Source organism: Seriola aureovittata, chromosome 16, assembly GCF_021018895.1.
Source record: "Seriola aureovittata isolate HTS-2021-v1 ecotype China chromosome 16, ASM2101889v1, whole genome shotgun sequence".
NCBI lineage: Eukaryota > Metazoa > Chordata > Actinopteri > Carangiformes > Carangidae > Seriola > Seriola aureovittata.
This window is the reverse complement of record NC_079379.1, coordinates 24787765-24806775: the sequence shown is the minus strand read 5'-3', so window position 1 is coordinate 24806775 and position 19011 is coordinate 24787765. Positions and strand designations below refer to the sequence as shown.

Genomic DNA, 19011 nt, shown 5'->3' with positions numbered 1-19011 from the left:
CCTGATTAAAAGCAGTGCAGCTGTTTCAGGGCCCTCGGTTTCAGGGCTCCAGTCGTAGAGAGCGGCCCCGTGTCACTGACAGGGGCCCACACAGTGACAGAGAGAGTGGGGAAGTGACAAAAACAGAGACAGGAAGTGAAACAATAGAGCTGGTATGACTTGGCAGTGATCGGGTGGGTGGGTGGGTGGGTGGTGGTTGTGCCATGAGGCCGACTCACCCGCAGGTTGATCTCCCTCATTCTCTCCTGACGCAGTTTGGACAGATTGGTGACTCTTGACATTGTGGCAGCTGAATCTTCTCGCGGTGGCAGATTCAAACGGCGGCAGCGAGTCAGGAAATAAAATATCCAGCATCAAGGTCTGAACGCGTCTGTGTGGCTCCGTCAGACCACAACTAAAAATCTGTCCTCACCGGCCAACTGCAATGTGCTTCTGCTTCTAGTGAAGAGGCTGTTCCTGTGAGAAATCTGACTTCTGAATCATCACCGCCCCCTCACACACACACGCACACACACACGCACACACACACACGCACACACACGCACACACAGTGTTGAGCTGTCTGAACGCCTGGTATAGACTATTATTTGCTCTTTCTACATCCTAATATGAAGCCATTTACAGAATCCTCTAATCTGCACTCACTGTTCACATGGAGACAGTTGAGGCTCGTGTCACCTGACCGTTTGTCTTATTTCTGTGTGACAGCTTGTTGTCCCGTAACCATGACGAAGCTCAGACTGAAACACCAGCATCTGAAGCTCCTGTGGCAGGTGAACAGGTGAGTTCAGCCGTCAGTGTTGGTGCTTCTATGATCCAGTGAGGGTGGGTGAATGATCATGTGTGTTGGTGTGTTTCCCCAGTGAGGAAGGACTGCGCCATTACAGGAAGAAATGTTTCAAAACAGTGTCATGCAGCCTCGGTGTTGACCGGTGTTGACACACAATCAGAGGAAACACACACACACACACACACACACACACACACACACACACACACACACACTGAGTGACCTGGCTCTAGGGTCTGAAGGTCCACTGTAGAGACACATGGTCTCCAGAGGATGAACGCCACTGACTTGTCCTCTAGCGCCACCGTCAGGTCATCCATGTGTTCAGTGTAAATAATTAAATGTTAGCATGCTACATGCTAAACTAACATGGTGCACATCACACCAGTTAGCACTGTCTTTGTTTCCACTGTAGCCTTAGTGTTTCATCCTGGACCACAGCCTCCAGGTTATCACCCAGACTGTCTCTCACATGAATGAGACCTGGACCTTGGTCCAGGTCTGGACCCAGTCTTAGCCGGACCTGGTCTTGTAACCTATAGATTATTGAGAATTATTACATTTTGACGGAATATTTCTATTTGAACAACTTTCTGTTTTCTAGGTCAGAGGTCACATGATGCTGCTCAGCCAGCACTCAGACGATAGTCGCAGAAATAAGTGGAGGAAGAGAGAGAGGAGGAGATAAAGCTGCTCAGTTGTCGAAGGATCTACCTGTACGTTTTCTCTGCTGAGCGTGGTTTCTTCTGGAGCAGGTGGTGGTGATTGTGTGGTAGATAAAAAATGATCAGTAATTAACTTAGTAATACAGATGAAAAATATAGACCAGAATCAGAATCAGGTTTATTGCCAAGTAGGTTTTTAACATACGAGAAATTTGCTTTGGTGTTTTGGTTCATATCAATAAACATAGTAAGAAGAAAAGAAATAAAGAAACAAAGATGAAACAAGCAAGTACTGCAGGTCAGAGAGCTTAAATATAAATAGAACATTTTAACAATAAGATAAAATATTTACAATAAAATGTGAAGAAATATTAAGAAATATAAAAATACAAATATATGTACAGTACATTACTGTACAGTACAGTGTTTTCATTTCTGTCAGTCATGCATTAGTATTCATTGTTTCACTTTTACAGGTTCATTGTTCTGGCTGTGCTTCTTAAAGGATTTATTTTGATAGTCTGTGATTAGAGTTGAACATTGTAGATCTGTCATCCAGAGTGATGTCTGGGTTGACTGTGATCGATTGTGCGGTGATGTACTAGTAATGCCTGAGGGCTCCGCTAGAGACGAACCGCGCTTTGCTCTTTTGTTCTAGAAAGATGAGTGAACGAGAAAGTTGCGTGTCGCTTCATTTCCTCAGTATTTCCCTTTTAAAATAAAAATACTGAACACAAATCACTGTAGATTTGACAATACGTGTTCCTGATAACTGTTGCCTAGTTACTGTTGTTCATTGTTTGATAAATGGCCGTGTTTTGTATTTTAACCGTCGACTAACCGTGAGCTAGCGTTAGCTGCTGCTGCTACTGTTGTGGCGCCATTTACATGTTGACAGACTTTTGGATGTTTTGGTTATAAAGTCACTGAAGATAGATGAGTGAACATGAAAGCTGGTTTTTATTCCTGCTATTTCACGAAGTTAGTTAGCTGACAAGTCTGAGTGGAGTGGTTTTTGATCTAGACCTGATCCAATGTGGTCTATATGCAGAGATAGAATAAAAGGCTCAGCTGTGTAAATTAATTTTACCTTCACTTTCCCCTTAACTGCCGAAACAGAAACTGTCTTCAGCGTCGTTGCTATTTCCCTGTTCAAGAGCACAACAAGTGGCACCTGACGAGCTTCAGTCATTGTTGTCTAATAACAATAATACACGTCCCTCTGGTTGTCTTTGTGTTTTTATTTAACCATTTCCTCCAGTTTTCCTGTTCGGAGTTCAGGTTAAACATTTTATTTTGTGAGGTAAGATTAGGGTTTGGGTGTTAAAATTAAAAACTGCTAATTTATGAACTTTGATTGCTGCATCAGTTGAGTGGGAAGAGTGGTCTCCCTTAAACCGGGGGCATAACAAAGAGAGCTAACATTGGTGTGTCTTTCCACCCCTGCAGACAGCTGTTAGTAAAGGAATGAAGTTTGATGCTGAACCCACAACATTTCTCCTAGACTGGTAAGTAAACACTTGTTGATGCTAATGTTAGCTATGTAGCAATAACAAAACTTCCATAAAGCTGCTAAATCAACTTTACTAAAAGTCTGAACAAGTTAGAAGATAACGCAGAACTTTACCTCTCTCCCTGAGCGGCCGTGTGATGTTCAGATGGTTTCCCTGCTGAGATTCTTGTATTTATTTCAGAAATGTCCCAATTTTTATTCCTTAAGTCAATTAAAACATTCACCTATAGAAGCTCAAAAACTGACCTACAGAAGTCAAGGGAACATGGTGCTAATGGGCAGCTAATGTTAAAAAGAGTTTAACCTCTACGATTTCTCTCCCTGCTCTCCTTTCCTCATCACCTAGACCTCCTGCCGTTCTTAAAGACGACTACGTCACTCTGTCCAACGCTCAGGCAGTCTGGAACAAAATCAGGAAATCCTGTGAGCTCCTGAACACATCAGTGCACGCCTTCTCTGCGTCTCTAACAGACACTGCATTCAGAGAGTGGAGGCAGACAGGAATAGTTTCTGTAAAAGATCTTGACATAAACTGACACTTGGCTTCATTTCTTCTGCCCAAAACTCATTTCTTCAGGTGTCTGCAGATGAGAAACTGTGTTTGAGCTAATCTCATTCCTTGTGTGAATCTTTTCAAACCAAATGGACGAGTCAGACTCTAAAATAAAAGCAGGGAAGAGGATCTGAACATTGAAATTGATGTTTTCTGGAAGGAAGCACTAAAAAGAATAAAATTCTGTTCTGTTAATCCAATTCAAAGTTACTGTTGCATTGTGTGACATCCCTGTCAGTGTTAAAGGGATTTTAGATTTAGCATTTTAAACACAGAAACGTCATGTTATAATTTTTCCAGGGGACATAATGAAAACGCTGAGAACGAGCTGTTAGTCCAGTTTTCATGATGCGGTGGAACCGTGAGGAACAGTGTTCTCAGCTGACGGTGGAACCTGCTGTGTGTTCCAGCTCAGGCCTGAACAGTCACATGATTTCTGTTTCCTGTACAGAGACACCAGACGCTCTGATGCATTCACTTTAATGTTGACAGCATTAACAGTCTCCTCTGCGGGAGGAGCACATGTGCATAATATATGAAGGTATATACAGGACAGCACTGTACAGAGTCAGACTGCTGGAGAAGCACCATTGGAAGAGGCACGACGGAGGCGGGGCTTTTTAAGTGCAAGTGGTTTCCTGTGACGGTCACCATCAGACAGGAAGTCACATGACTCCTGCAAACAAGTGTTTACTTTAGATGTTTGTCCTAAACAACAGTTTGTAAAAAGGTGACAGTAAAACTGACAGCAGCGGGAAGCGGGGTCATGTGACCGGTCACCTGACTTCTCTGAGCCAGTGACAGCAGAGGGAGGCGGACACATGGAGATCAGGTCCCAGGCTTCATCAACATAGAATAAATACAAATAAATACTCTTTATGTGGGTCAACAACATCTGCACAGACAGAGTGAGAGCACAGAGAGACTGTCATCTACTAACCCTGGTTCACTGCTAGTTAACTGCTAATTAACTAGTCTGCTGCTAGTGAACAAAACACGATGTAAGTGGAACAGAATATTAAAACCTGAACACAGACCTTGGTACACATAAACTGTGTGTGTGTGTGTGTGTGTGTGTGTGTGTGTGTGTGTGTGTTGATCTGATTTGTTGAACTTGTCAATCATCGGTTAATTCTGATAATCAATAATCGTGAGGATCGTTTTCTGTTACTGTGAACTGAAAATCTTTGGTTCTGGAACCAGACCACAAATAAACAAACAGATCAATGATGAAAATAATTGATCAGTTACTTGCTGCAGCTCTAACACCGTCTGACTTCAGACTTGTGAACAGAATAAAAATAAATCCTTTATATCGAGATGTAAACTCAGATGAACTCCGGTCAGACTGTTGTCAGTGAGTTAAAGACGATCACTCACTTTCCCATAATTCCACCTTCACAGTGCCGAGGCGACGTCCAGTGAAGCTGATGAACGTGGGAGAGAACCAGAAACTCCAAGCTGCATCATGTGAATCCTGAACCTGAACCAGGCTCCTTCACTGACAAACAACTTTTCAACTTAGTGCAACTTCACATTTGTTGACATCAGACTTCAGACGACCAATCACAGCACTGATTTCTGGATCTGACGGGGGTTTGTCCACAGACCTGGAGCTCATGACTTGGCCTGCGCTCAGCGTCCAGCGTCTGCATCAGAAGTGTCAAACATACAAAAATAGACCAAGCAGAGACTTTAATAAAACTCTTTCAGATTTAATATGAGAGAAAACCAGCTGATCTCCTGCACAGTCCAGGTGTAGTGAGGGGGACAGGTGGACGGACGTCTGTCCTCTGTCAGCTGTTTAAGTCACTGGAGGCTTTGCTCTCCGGTCGCCTGCTGCCGGCGTGGAACACCGTCTGTGAGCGGTCACGTCCTGACCTGCCGTCTGTGGGTGCTGCGTTATTGCTGTACCGGCTGTAGCGGGCTGCGGACCCAGCGTAGTCCCCCATCACCTTGCTGTAGGAGGGTGGGGAGCCCTCCATCCTGGCCCTGGCAGCGTCGAGTCCAGTGTTACCGCCGGGGGCCCGTGGGCTCTTGCTGTGTGTATAAATATCTATGCGGTCTCTATCAAAGACGGTCCGGTTGGGCGGAGCGCGCACCGCGGCTCGGCTCAGCTCCAGCTGCTGCTCCGGGGGGCGGAGCTGCAACCTGCAGGGACCCTTGTAGGGCAGCAGCTCCTCCCCGTCTGACAGGCAGATGAGAGGCGGGAGGTTGATGAGTTCCTGCTGCAGGTAAGGGTAGGTGGGCTGCAGGCGACACAGCTGCTGCTGCTGCATGAAGGGTGGCAGGCTGTTGGTCAGATGACCACGCGTCACCTGAACACACACAGAGAAAAAGACCCATTAAAGTCACACACAGGACGTTAGAGTAGGTGATAACACGTGGTCGTCAGTTCCTGGAACTATTTAATCTGATGCAGCAGAGCAGACGTTTTTGTTAAGAAGTAGTTCCAAGGACTGAGGAACTACCCTGGTCCACCAGGGGTCAGGACTACAGCTGTATGTTCTGTCCTGATCCAGCAGGGGGAGTCAGACTCTCAGTCAGGTTCAGGCCCACAGCACAGCACAGATACAACCACCACATCTGTGTGGATCTGGTCCACATCTGTTCTGGATCAGAAGGTGAAGCTTCTCTGAAACACATCAGCTGTAACTCACCTCAGCATTTCTCTGCTGAGTCAGCACGCTGTCTCTCCACACAGCGCCATCCTAGAGAGAGCGGGAGAAAGGGGAAGGAGGTTACAGAGAGTCTTATGTACATTTCCTTCATACAAAACATTTATAAAACTCACAATCACAGGACATGATTTGTCACCTGAATATGATGTTGCTGTATATCAGTGGTGGCTTCAGATAAATGTCTACAAATGGAGATTTTTTTCTTTGTACTTGAGGGCAGATACTGAGCCCGAGCCACATAGGACCCGCCGGGATCCAAAAAACTGTAAGATGATGTTCGGATCAGGTCGGGTTTGGTCATGTCGGCCTTTTGACGGTCGTTTAGAAGCTGCCCACACATGTAATCAGGGTAAACAGGGAATCAGCTGTGTGGCAGCTTACGTTCACTGTGTCGGGCTTGGTTACTACTCTGAGACTAAGGTCGGGAAGAGAGGGAACGCCGAAAAGGAAACACAGTCTGAGGAGCTTTATTGCTCGTTAACATGTCGGTAGAGTATTTTTATCTGTGTTGGGAAAATATGTGCATTAGTCACTCTTATGAAAATCAGGCAGATCCTTCATCATAGGACTCTGATTGGTCTGAACCGCTGGGGTTATGACCAATCAGCCAACATCTTGGAGCCTGGAGAGACGGATTCTCACTTGAGAGAAATCCAGCTGCATCGTAAGGTTTTGTATTTACCACCAACATGACGCTGCTACATAACAACATACTATAAATATTCATACACTGTGTTATCAAATTAATGTGTAATTAATATGGAGCCATTAACGGGATTATGATCTTTGGTTTGTTTGTCTTTCTGGTAATGGAACAGCCTCCCAGTAATCCCAGCCTCTCTCGTGCGTCACCTACCAGTTGTGCGGCCTGGTGTCTCTGGGCGTGGCCGAGCCTGCTGAGGAAGGTCAGGGCCGGCAGCCAGTAGTGGCTGAGCAGGCAGACGATCAGGACTACCATGAGGGTCATCACCAGGAGGATTATTATTATCTGAACAAACTCCAGTTCAGCTGCAGGAACACAGAGAGAAACCTGTTAGTGGATCCGCTGTAGACATGAATGACTTCTGTCCTCGTCTGAACTGGAAGCTGTTGTATGCGGCTCAGACTGAAACTGACTTGTGATTTCAGGCCATAATTAGATAATATAATAAAAGTGATGCGACTTTAGAAGGATGGGTGAACATATTTCAAGTCTGATTGATTTAACCACAGTCACTGCTCCTGGAAGAGAAATGTCTTCTGAAGTGAAGTCAAAGCTGCAAAACAAACCTGAAGCAAATGCAACAATGGAAACGAGCTGCAGGAAGTCGAAACAAAAACATGATCAAACGCTGCAAATACAGAAACGATGCAACAACAAAAACACACGAACCTCCAAAACAAATGCTACAGAAAAAAACAAAACGCTTCATATTCAGACAACAAAACAGAAGAGCTCCAGGCCTCTAGGGGGAGCGCTCAGTGGAACAACTTGAACCCTTTGACCTGAGAGATCAGACAAAACGACCTTTGACCTGGACCAAACGAGAGAGTATGAGGATGGAAAGATTTTGGCTGTAGTTTTTACAATATTATAAGAGAGCATAAGATAACGTAGCTAGCGTTAGCATTAGCTTATATACAGTCTATGGGTGTTCCACTTAGAGCTCCCCCTAGAGGCCTGGAGCCGCTCTGCTGTGTTTTCTGGATGTGCAGCGAGTTTGTTGTTCATGTTTTTGTTCTCACTTCCTGCAGCTTGTTTCCGTTCTCGTATTTAATTTGTATTTATTTGTGTTTTTGAATCTGTTTCGTTTCTGAACTTGCAGCTCGTTTAAGTGTTTTGAGCCGCTGCAGTAAATTTGTCCTCGTCGGCCACCGTACATGCTGATAGGAGGATATTTTACACAGAGCAGAAAGGACAAACACTAACTGTTCAACATACATATGACGTGTGTTGTATTAATACACACCTGAAAATAAGAATCTATTCCTTCATTCATTAATAGACTCGTCGCAGTTTTACACAAACATAAAAAACCTCTTTTGTTTCCTTGTTGCTGGGACCAACAATCACAAACATGTCTGCAGTTTCTTCATGTAAACAGATGTAAACATTAGTAAATATGGCCGCTCACATTCTGAATGAGTCTACCCCCGCCTCTCTACATGACAGCTACACGTCTGCTTTATTTCACCTCCAGCAGCAGCAGCACTAAAACATGTCCGACAGCCGTCGCGTGAACAAAGAGAGGAGACAAAGGCTCAGACACAGCGACTGACAGGCCTTCACCTTTCACCTTTGACCCCGGGGAGGAGCGAGCCGGGGCGGCAGCCGGCTGTAATGAAGAGTCTGGTGCATTGCTAATAAACCCGGTGTGTGTGTGTGTGTGTGTGTGTGTGTGTTTCATTTAGTCGTCTCATCAGCCCTTCACTGACACCCCCACTGAGTTCCTCCTGTGGTCATGAAGACAAAGCAGTACGTGAAGGTGAGTCAGCAACAAACAGCCGACTCGTCTCTGATCCTCTGTGTGCTGCAGGTACGGCAGGTAAGGCCCCAAACCACACCGTTAACATACAGAACACACCCAGGACTGAGAGCAGGTGGACCCAGAACACCCAGAACCACACTCACTGAACTGAAAACATGAGGCAGAAAAAACTGTGGCTCTGGTTACTCTCAGCAGCTTCAGGAGAACTGAACTCCAGACCTGCAGAACAGAACTGGGCCTGTCCTGTTTGTATGGAGGTCTGGGAACACCAGGTTCCTTCACACATCCACTCTACAGACTGAAACAATAAGAGTCTGTCAGAGACGGTGCCGGGACCAAGACTTCCACTGATACTGGTTCCTGTGAGTTCAGAACTGCAGGTTCTGGTGCTGCACTCTGTCTGGTTTGTCCACGAGTGATGATGCGTTCATGAGAGACACGGTCTGGTTACAGTAGACAGGTGCGCTCTCTCACCATTTTGGACTCAAGGTGAGAATGTGACCGACACATGAGGGAATTACCCAAAGTTCATAGCGTTGTGACATTAAACAAGGGGTTAGCGTGGTTATCAGGAGACGCCCTGATGTGTAAAAAAATGGAAAACAACGGCCATAAAACGCAAGAAATAATAAGATAGAAGAAGAACAGTTAACAAACATGCGGGGAAAGGAGCTAACGCTAACGTTAGCATCAGAAGGAAACAGACAGTATAAACACAGTCACTGTGACTCAGACTGAACCGTGGAGTCATCTGTCCTGTGATGATGTGATGATGAAATCCAAATATCCAAACTGGATCAGATCTGATCCAATGTTTTTTGTTTACAAACAGGAAGTGAAAGGAGGGAATAAAACAATTGTATGTAAATGTTTTAGCATTTGATAAGTGCTGTCTCATTCCTCTTTACACCTTCTGAACCCTGCAGCCTCTCTCTCTCTCTCTCTCTCTCTCACCAGGTGAAGTCAGTTAGGTCTGTGGGGGTTCAGGTATTAAGGTTTGGGGGGGGGAGACTCCATGTCACTGGGGTTTCTGTCCCCTTGCAGCTCTCTGGTAGACCAGGTAGACTGAGTCCTGGTCTTAAACTTGACTCACTGCTGTTCTCACTGTCTCAACATGTTTCAGTCAGTGAATCACGTTTTAACTTCCTGCAGCTTTAAATGTCACCGTGTGTCTGACTCGTTTCCAGACCGTCTTTGTGCTGCAGGGACTCGGCTGTCTGACAGCAGACTGCCGGGGGGGGGGGGGGTGATATGGGGGAGGGTGGCCGCCTCATCAAGCGGCCTGTCCACACACACACACACACACACACACACACACACACACACACAGACCCTGCCGCAGCACAGTGTCCCCCGGCTCCTCTCTCCCTCACACCCGCTGAAATAAAAACCACTGAGTCAGAAGTTGGAGCCATGAGCAGCATCCAACCTCCTCCATCACTCAGCCGTCTCACCTCGGCCGGAAATGCGTTCAGTTGTCTCACTTACATATATCCATGCCCTGGTTCTGGGGTCTGGCGCAGCTGCAGGAGTAAAAACCATTGGCCCTTGTGTCGCTGGATCTTCCCGGGACTGATGTGTTTTCCGAACGGCGGGCAGCACCGAGACGCCGGGGAGCGGAGCCGCCAGCCGGCTGCCGAGGGGCGGAGAGGAGCGACCGGTCCCGCAGCCTGTCAGCGCCCAGCCCGAGCACACAGCCTACATCACGGCCCTGGAGCTCCGTGTGGTTCATGGACCGTCCTCTGAGTGCGGTGTCCGCGTCTCTGCCCCGCGGCTCCGTCAGCTGAGCGGCAGATTGCTGGGTGTGTGTGTGTGTGTGTGTGTTGTGGGATTTGGAGCCCGCCTCCTCTCTGTGTTCCGCGGGGGAGGGGGGAGCTGGTGACAATGGAGGACGGCGGTCAGACGGTGGGGGGGTGGGGGGGGTGGGGTGGGGGGGGGGGGGGGGTCCAGACCCAGACAGACAGTCTCAGAAGCGGCTCTCCTCCATTGACCGTGGCCGCTGGCAGACTGTGTCCCAGACACAAGGCAGCTGGTTGCAGCTACAGTCCGGGGACAGAGACCCTCAGGGTGGGGGTCCAGGTTTAGTCTGGGTGGTGAAAATTAAATCATTCATTTATTTTAATTTAAACTAATTTATTTCCAGCAGTGGAGTTTTTTTGTTTTAAAACACTATCCTTATTTTCCTTTTCAACACACAGACACTGGAAAATGTGCAGATGGATTAATGACACGTCACATGAGCTGATTTCAGTTTATAATAATAATAATAATAAACTTTATTTGTATAACAGCTTTCATACACGAAATGTTGCACAAAGTGCTTTATAACAAAGAAATGACATTGACTCATATGACTCACATGAAGAGGAAAGACATGAAATGAACATGAAAATATGTTAAAAGCATTGATCTAAAAGGAAAAACATGGAAAACATAATGTAAAATGAGATAAAATAATGAATAAAATAATAAATCATTAAATAGGCAGACATGTAAAAGAAGTGCTGAGCAGTGTATAAACGTGTGCTAAATGTCAGAGCTAGATGAAACATAAAACAGGTTAAATTTTAAGGTTAAACAGGTTAAATTTCTTCCAACTGTCAGAATCCTGAAGAAACCTCACTGATGAGAACTTTAATATAATTACTGAGTCAACAACGGTGTTTCTCCACCACATGGTACCAACTCTACTCAAGTCTAGTGTGGATCCAGTCAACACGAGTCGGCGTCAAGCTGCTTAAAGACCTCTGTGAAAATCAAGTGTTTCACCTTGTTAACGTCCATATAATGTTTTTATATAATACAGATATATGATGATGAAATAATCATCAACACCATGACTGAGTGTTTCCACCTTGAACTGCAGTGAACCTATGACAGTCTCATAAACACAGATTCAGACAGTCAGAGACTCAAACGTCACAAACCTGAGGAACCAATCCTGATAACTTGTGAGGACAGGGGGCGGGGCTAAATACACCTGAAACCTTGTCAGTACAAAGAGAGAGTTTGCATTAGCACAACCACTAACACTGTGTCACAGCCAGTTACAAGCTAACAAACAACATAAACAAACAAAAGATGCTAACTATGCTAACAGTTCTGAAAAGATGCTAACTACGCTAACCCTTCTAAAAGGTGCTAACTGCGCTAACTGTTCTGATCCGTCTGCTAGTCTCTGGTTCTGGTCTCAACAGACTCCTTTACTTAGTCTGGTTCTGACTGAGGCTGAAACATGTGGCTGAGTCTCTCTGATGTTTCTAACTTTGATTTAATTATGTTCTTCAAAATAACTCAAGACACGAGTCTTATCCAATCAGATTAAATTTTCAATTCAATTCAACAGGCTTTATTGACATGACGTTTTCAATGTGTTGCCAAAGCACAATTACAATCACTGTATTCAACATTAAATTATCAAAGAAATAAAAATGTCAACAAAAATATTAATATAATAAAAATGCAATATAATTATTAATTGAATTAATGTAATGAATTCAATATTTAAAAAAATCTTTTATTATAAATTAGATTATTAAATTTAAATGTATCATTATATGTAATTAAAATGATTAATTCCTTTCTCTTATTGAGGTGAGCTGATTGTAAACAGTCATCCACACTCCTGACCAGTTGGTGGCGGTAATGCGCCAATTCATTGTTTGTCAACCGCCAATAAACCTCAAAGAAGAAGAAGAAAGCGGTGAAGAAGAAGAAGAAGAGGAGGAGGAAGAGGAAAGGAGGAAGAAGGTGGGTGAAGAAAAATGAGCCATCTTCGTGAGGTCGAAGCTGCAGTGTAGCGGTAATATTTTCAGTATTAATAAACCATCGTGTTCTCTGTATCGTCGGCACCGGGTTAGCTTGTGACGTGACTTCACTGACGTGGTAACGTTAGCATTAGCGGGAAAACGTCGTGACAGACGCAGAGTTCATTTTGTCTGAGGCGCCTTCACCTCAGCGGTTAACGGTCCCTCTCTAAAGTCCTGCCGACGAGGCTGGCGTGAATCACGGCCGGCGGGAAGTCTGCTACAGAAACCTTTATTTACCTCCGCTGTGTTTCCGAGCCGCTCTCCTGCGCCTGAACGCACCACGGTGTGCAGGGGAGATTTAAGGACGCAGTAAAATGTCCACCTTAACTGCACTACAGGAGTCAAAGAGCAGCTGCACAGAGACCAGCAGTAACAGCGACACCTTGTGGTGACACAGGAGAAGGGGGCGGGGGGAGTGATCAATATGAGATAAATATGGATTAACATCTTATTTAATCAGGATGAGATAGTGGACACATAATGTAAAATACAATTAATGATAAAGACAGGAGATCAGTGGTTCCCAAACTGTGGGCTGGTGAGTTGTCAAATCATTTGCCAAACAGTGAAAGGATGTAATTATATATATAATGTTTCTAATGCATTAAAATGAAATGATCTTTAAAAACAGTAAATATGTTTAAAAACTGATCACTGTGATAAGACAATGATAGGAACTTTAATGTTGTTGTCACCGGACCACATCACATACTTGTTTGCATTTCATCCACGGTGAAAACTGCAGGATCAAAATGAATAGCTGCTTAGCAACAGGAAGAATTAAGAGACAGAGGGTGAATCAACAAGTGATCAAACTACAAAGAAAAATGTTCCATCGTTACCATTAAAATGGAAAGTGTTGAGAGAACATATTTTTGGCGTCGATATTGTCACGGAATCGGATCTTTTCTTAAAGATGTTTGAATATGGTCAGTAGTTGCTTCATGACGCTTCCTGTTTGGACAGCTCTGAGTGTTGGAGTGCAGAAAGTGACGGGGCCTGAAGACTTTGTGAATAAAGTGTGCAGTTGAATCAATGCCTCAGGAGGAAGTGACCATTAAACTTTATAAAGGAATAACACGTGTCGGTGCTGCTGCTCTGGATTGCATTGCTCTACTCAACACTGAGGTCGACGGGTGTTTCTATTAATATCTTTGTGATAATACAGCGCAGAAATATAGTTTAAATGTTGTTAAAATCTGTCGACTCTCAGCTTTCCGTTTAATATTCGTGTGGGATCGTACGTGACTCGGAGCTGGAGCTACAAGGCGTCACTCTAAAGAGTAGTGAGAGTAGAGGGACAGACAACACTTTCATTTTAGGCATTTATTATACATTTATCTACTATTTTACTCACATACTGCACTATTTCTACGAACCTAAGACTTTGATAAATTAATTTCAAGCACCAAAACAATTCATCCACATCAGTAAGTCTGTTTAACAAGAGAAAAAAAAATTTCAATTTTTCAGCATTTGGGACAAACGATGTCTTTTCATTCGTTCTGAATATTATGATATAAAACACTTGGGTATAATCTCATATGCAAGTACCTTAAGAAATAAATAGAAGTTACCCTCCGACCTCCGGGGGTTGATAGAGTGACCTTTACAGCATTGATGACACGACGTGTAACTTGAATCTGTTGTGACTGAATCCTCCTCACAGCTGAATGAACCTCAGGTGACGACGGTTCTTTCTCTGTGTCTCTTCCAGATGCCGAGACACTGCTCGGCTGGAGGCTGCAAATCTCGGGACAACCGCGAGACTCGTAACGCTGGTATCACCTTTCACAAGTGAGCGTTTCACACACGAGGTCGAGCTTCAGGCCAGAGGCAGAAAACTGTAGATTCACGACTGAGACTGAGTGAACGCACAAAACCAGAAATATACCTACACATTCTTTACATCACAATTATAAAGCCGTGTGTTCGCATTGGTTCAACTTTATAAATCTCACTCATTTCCACTCCAGCAATTATCCATAAATGGATGAAGACGCTCCCTGAATCAGTTTGTGTAGAAACTCTGTCAGAGACAGGAGAAAGAGACAGAAGAACAATTTGACTGAGACAAACCTCTGAACTTGGTTTATTGGGACTCGAGAGTCTGAACGAGGCTCCAGAGTCTCACTGTGATCAGTCAGTATTTAAAATGTATAAAACAGTTACAGAACGACGAGCTGTTGTTGCTCCTCATCATGATTTAAAGAGAAGAAATCTGCTTTTATGGTCGATCAAACACGGATTTCCATCAGTTTTAGATCGTGTCACAAACATAAAACAGCTGCTCTGTTGTTAATTTTATTTATTTTTACAACAGTCTTCAACCAGCGTTAAACAGAGACGAAATATGAGCAACAAACATATCAACTCCACACAAACAGACCAAAATAATAATAATGATAATAATAAATAACAGAATAGAACGTGTCCACAGCACCGTCTCATGAACAATCATACACCTTGTAGAATAGACATTAAGGTCGTTTCTACGTGAGCTCTGTTGTTTCTACATTTACGTGGTTCAACTACAACGATGCGTGGCTTTAAATGTTGCTGCAGCAAGGGATTGTGGGACGGCATTTTCTCCTTTCCTTTCAGAGAGTGAGCTCCAGTGTTTCCTCTGCTGAAGGAGGTGAGGTAGGAAGCACTGAAGCTCCTTTCCTCAGCAGCTGGAGGAGTGGACCGGTTCTGATACTGCAGCTCAGTTCACTCAGTCTGAACCTTCGTCAGAAGAGCAGACTTAGACCGTGGTCGATTTCCTGGAGGAAGGATCAGACACCGCTCTGCTCTGTGGGATCCAGTACAACCAGATCATCCTCCCAGTCCGACCCAGTCTCCTCTGGAATCCACAGAACTTTTTCTGCACTTTAATGTGAAAAGACAGAGTTCTGACAAACAGCTTCCTGTCCCGTCTTCACCTCACGGAGAGCGACCGGGGTCAGTTGTGTCTCACAGTGAGAGCTGGTGACACGAACCTTTCCTGTCGGCTTCACAGGGTTCAGTAACCTACACGTAAACCACGCCCAGTGACACCTCGATGGAGCTTCTTCAAATTTGGCTCAAACATTCACCTGGACTCAAGGATGAACTGATTAGACTTTGGTGTTCAAAGGTCAAAGGTCAAGGTCATGGCGACCTAGCTAACACTCACAGCAATTATGACAAAATGTTCATATTTTTCTGACCTGGAACTAGTTTGAGTGGCGGAGGGATACGACCACCAGGAGTTGATTCTAGTTTATTTTTATTCCTTTTATTGGTTTTATTTGTCTAATTATTATTAACTCAAGTATGGATGTGATGATCAAATGTTGTTGCATGGATCAATAGTGATCAGTTATTGTCGTGGTCAGATTACCAAAGGGAGCCACTCGGAGGAACCTGTGGATCACCAACTCCCACCGCGCGGACTCCTGGGACCCTCAGACGGACTTCGTCTACTTCTGTTCCAAACACTTCACCCCAGAGAGCTTCGAGCTGACCGGCTGCAGGTGTGTCACACGTCAGCGCTTTAGCTCTGTCTCTGTTACTGACACCGGCTCCAAACATCTGTGTCCGGCCGACAGCGTTAAAGTGTCTTTGACCTTTTCACAGTGGCATCAGGCGGCTGAAGGAAGACGCTTTTCCTACACTGTTTGACTCGACCTCAACGACCAAATGCAAACGAGCAGGAACACCACAGAGACAGGAAGTCCCTCCTGTCAGGTAAACACTCGCTCACTCACTCACTCACTCACTCACCCACTCACTCACTCACTCACTCACTCACTCACTCACTCACTCACAGAGTGTTTTATCTCTTTTTTGTCACCTTTCTCTCCCCTAATGTTGTAATTTTAAACTTTTTATCATAAATTTTTATTTGATTTATTATTATTATTATTGTTATTATCGTTATGACACCAAAGGGAAACTGATTGACAACGTTACCACAGTACTACAGTGATTGCTGAGCTGCAACATACGAGCTAAAGCACGAAGCTAATGCTAGCACTGGTGCAGAAGTACACGGGACTGTGCAGCATTAGCCGCAGTGCTAATGACTCTGTTGTTTGACCATCTGTGTGTGGAAGGAAAAACTACTGGAACTGAGTGTTTGTCATGTTTCCTGCAGGAAGAGACTCTGCTCAGGCGACCAGGAGCCCAGTCAGCAGGAAGCAGAGCGGCAGGGTCAGACCTCAGAGGAGCCCACAGGTCAGAGGTCAGCGGCGTCTGAGCAGACTCATGAAAACAAACCTGCATCTTCTCACGAACCCTCAGAGCTCACAGAGCGAGAACACGCCGCCTCACCGCCGCCGCAGGCTCGTCCCCTCTCCCCGTCACAGTACATGAGGCGCCTGCCCCCTCCTCCGGGCTTCTACCTGTCGAAGGAGCACAGCTACGCTCAGCTCTGCCCCCTGCTGTGGAGGAGACGCTACGACCAGGCTATCGACTGCCTGGAGAAGGCCTTACGACAGCTGCATGCCGCCCGGCGGAGGGAGAACCGGCTGCGCAGCACCGTGCTGAGGCTGCGTGATAAACGGCTGAAACACACTGTGCTCGTGTCACAAGACGGTTGTAAGAGCAGGGGGAGCTGGACGCCAGGGGGGGAGCGGAGACGAGGTAGAGGAGGCTCTCACCAGGAGGAGAGTGAGACTGATGCTAAATGTGAGGACACGGGGCTGTTTGAGGACAGATGTGTGGACCACATGGAGCTGGGCTGGTCCGAGGAGGAGAAGGGATTCTGCTTTTACTGCGGGAGGGGGCAGGTCCAGGCGGGTCAGGTCGTACACAGACTTTCAAAGACCGAGAAAAGTGTCCCGCCCACAGAGCACGAGGACTCGGACAGGACTCAGAGAGAGGAACATACCAAAGACACACAGAGAGTCCGGCTGGAACCACCGCCGGGAAGAAAAGTAGAAATCAACGACCCAGATGTTGCACAGTCCCAGGTCCTGCTCCAGACCCCCCGTCTCCACCATGTGATCCCTGCCGCAGCGCCTCCGCCTGATAGTCTACAGCTCTCCGACACGTGTGAGGGGGAGTCTGACGCCGCGGCTCAGGAGCATCACCTGGACCTGCAGCAGCAGCTGTTCTGGATCCAGGACGGCGCCGAGGGTCAGGTCATCCTGGTGCCTGTCCCCGCTGAGGACGGATCACCAGGCTTTCTCAGGATGGAGGGGGTCGTTGACGAAGCACAAACCATACTGGTGTCACAACTGGATCTCAAAGGAGACCCGAGTGGAGGTCTGGCCTGTGATTACGACCACGAGCCGCTGACTGTCATCAACAGAGAAGATGTGAGGGAGAAACTGAAGGAACACCTGGAGGGATTCCACCTTCAGCTGAGCACCGAGTTCATAAACTGACAACACGCCGTCTGAGTCATCGCTGCCGACGCAATCCAACACGCTGACTGTTGTTGCTGAGCGACCCGGGCCGCTGGGACACGCCTCCGCCTCAGACGCCATGTTGTTGTGGAGCCACGGAGACGGACTCGTGCTTAGTCATGTGTTTTTCTGGGTGTTTGTGCGTGTGGAAACAAACCGGCAGTGAATGTCTCGTCCTCAGAGGTGTGTGATGTCTGAGTCACACACACACACACTGTAGTTTATCTTGACCCAGTCCCACACACACCGTCCTGCTGCCCCAGATACTCACCACATGTGGATCAATCCGCCGCTGAAAATAGTCCCCAACAAATGCACCGTTTCCTCCTGTTTGATAAAAACTGCAGCTGTTTGAGGAAATGAATCACTTGTGAGGAGTTTTTAAAGGTTTGTGTCTTCAGCAGGAAACAGTGAGTTTGTTGGTTTGTTAACATAAGAAAAATGTAGAATAACACCAGAATGTACGGAAGACCAGGGACGTCAGGAAAAATAATAAAGCATTTCCTTACTTTCATATTTTAATAGTCTCTTAACTCAATTTGGTCATAAAGTGTATAAATGTTTTAACCTGTGGAGTAACGACAAACAGAAAGATGATAAAGTTCCTCTCTGTGTTTTAAACTCTGTAAAAATCTTCTGCTGTCATTCATATTTTGTTTAACATGATTTTCACACATAAAAAATCACATTTACTCTGACATCCTGATTAGCGTAGTTAGCATCATTTCAGAACGATTAGCATAGTTAGCATCTTTCAGAATGATTAGCAGAGTTATTATCTTTTCAAAATGGTTAAGGTAGTTAGTATGTTTTCAGAGTGGTCAGCAAGGTTAGCATCTTTTCAGCAGTTAGCATAGTTAGCATCTTTTCAGAGCAGTTAGCATAGTTAACATCTTTTATTTGTTTATGCTGTTTGTTAGCTTGTAACTGGCAGTGGCCGACACAGTGTTAGCGGTTGTGCTAATGCTAACTCTATCTCTCTGTACTGACAAAGTTTCAGGTGTATTTAGCCCCGCCCCCCGTCCCCACAAGTCATCAGGATTGGTTCCTTAGGTTTGTGACGTATGAAACCCTGGCTGTCTGTTTATGAGACTGTCACTGGTTCACTGCAGCTCAAGGTGGAAACACTCAGTCATGGTGTTGATGATTATTTCATC

The 19011-nt window shown here is 45.5% G+C and overlaps 3 protein-coding genes and 1 long non-coding RNA gene across 10 annotated transcripts in view; 2 read left to right on the top strand and 2 right to left on the bottom strand.

The window, feature by feature from the left end:
• The window catches only part of arhgef1a (Rho guanine nucleotide exchange factor (GEF) 1a), a 22906-nt gene extending 19589 nt beyond the window's left edge, over positions 1-3317 (bottom strand). The window contains exon 1 of one of the 4 annotated variants that reach the window (XM_056399238.1): positions 3083-3317. Coding sequence is in view for 2 of the 4 variants with exons in the window: in XM_056399236.1 (XP_056255211.1) it covers positions 219-281 (63 nt within the window). In the remaining 2 variants the exon portion in view is untranslated. Of the gene's footprint in view, positions 93-218; positions 498-3082 lie in introns of those variants that run through there. The other 3 variants (XM_056399236.1, XM_056399235.1, XM_056399237.1) reach the window with 3 other exon arrangements.
• Positions 1-3452, top strand: part of LOC130183641 (uncharacterized) — a 9469-nt gene extending 6017 nt beyond the window's left edge. For 2 of the 3 annotated variants that reach the window (XR_008829859.1, XR_008829861.1), the window contains 4 exons: positions 709-781; positions 1395-1506; positions 2905-2963; positions 3315-3452. This is a non-coding gene — a long non-coding RNA (uncharacterized LOC130183641). The remainder of the gene's footprint in view (positions 1-708; positions 782-1394; positions 1507-2904; positions 2964-3314) is intronic. The other variant, XR_008829860.1, reaches the window with a different exon arrangement.
• Positions 3453-3985: 533 nt separating this feature from the next.
• LOC130183640 (protein TMEPAI-like) lies at positions 3986-10531 on the bottom strand. The gene is made up of 4 exons (XM_056399240.1): positions 10159-10531; positions 7059-7210; positions 6182-6232; positions 3986-5839 (listed from the first exon to the last, which is right to left on the bottom strand). Exons 1-4 carry the CDS (start codon positions 10400-10402, stop codon positions 5318-5320), a joined length of 969 nt encoding a protein of 322 aa, XP_056255215.1. The 5' UTR covers positions 10403-10531; the 3' UTR covers positions 3986-5317.
• Positions 10532-12246: 1715 nt separating this feature from the next.
• thap7 (THAP domain containing 7) lies at positions 12247-18368 on the top strand. 2 transcript variants are annotated; one of them, XM_056400369.1, is made up of 5 exons: positions 12247-12420; positions 14197-14276; positions 15839-15976; positions 16080-16190; positions 16600-18368. In XM_056400369.1, the coding sequence occupies exons 1-5, from the start codon at positions 12316-12318 to the stop codon at positions 17831-17833; spliced, it is 1668 nt and encodes a 555-aa protein (XP_056256344.1). In that variant the 5' UTR covers positions 12247-12315; the 3' UTR covers positions 17834-18368. The 2 variants fall into 2 exon arrangements, with proteins under 2 accessions (XP_056256344.1, XP_056256345.1); XM_056400370.1 differs by having other exon boundaries at positions 12387-12472.
• The last annotated feature ends 643 nt before the right edge of the window (positions 18369-19011 follow it).

What these genes read in the sequence shown, in the direction of transcription:
- thap7 (XM_056400369.1), top strand. Translation starts at nt 12,316, where the DNA reads ATGCGCCAATTCATTGTTTGTCAACCGCCAATAAACCTCAAAGAAGAA. An exon ending in GCTGGTATCACCTTTCACAA is followed by an intron (nt 14,277 to 15,838) that starts GTGAGCGTTTCA and finishes TGTCGTGGTCAG; the next exon opens with ATTACCAAAGGGAGCCACTC. An exon ending in CAGGAAGTCCCTCCTGTCAG is followed by an intron (nt 16,191 to 16,599) that starts GTAAACACTCGC and finishes TGTTTCCTGCAG; the next exon opens with GAAGAGACTCTGCTCAGGCG.
- LOC130183640 (XM_056399240.1), bottom strand. Translation starts at nt 10,402, where the DNA reads ATGAACCACACGGAGCTCCAGGGCCGTGATGTAGGCTGTGTGCTCGGG. An exon ending in GAACCAGGGCATGGATATAT is followed by an intron (nt 7,211 to 10,158) that starts GTAAGTGAGACA and finishes GTGTTCCTGCAG; the next exon opens with CTGAACTGGAGTTTGTTCAG. An exon ending in GACACCAGGCCGCACAACTG is followed by an intron (nt 6,233 to 7,058) that starts GTAGGTGACGCA and finishes CGCTCTCTCTAG; the next exon opens with GATGGCGCTGTGTGGAGAGA.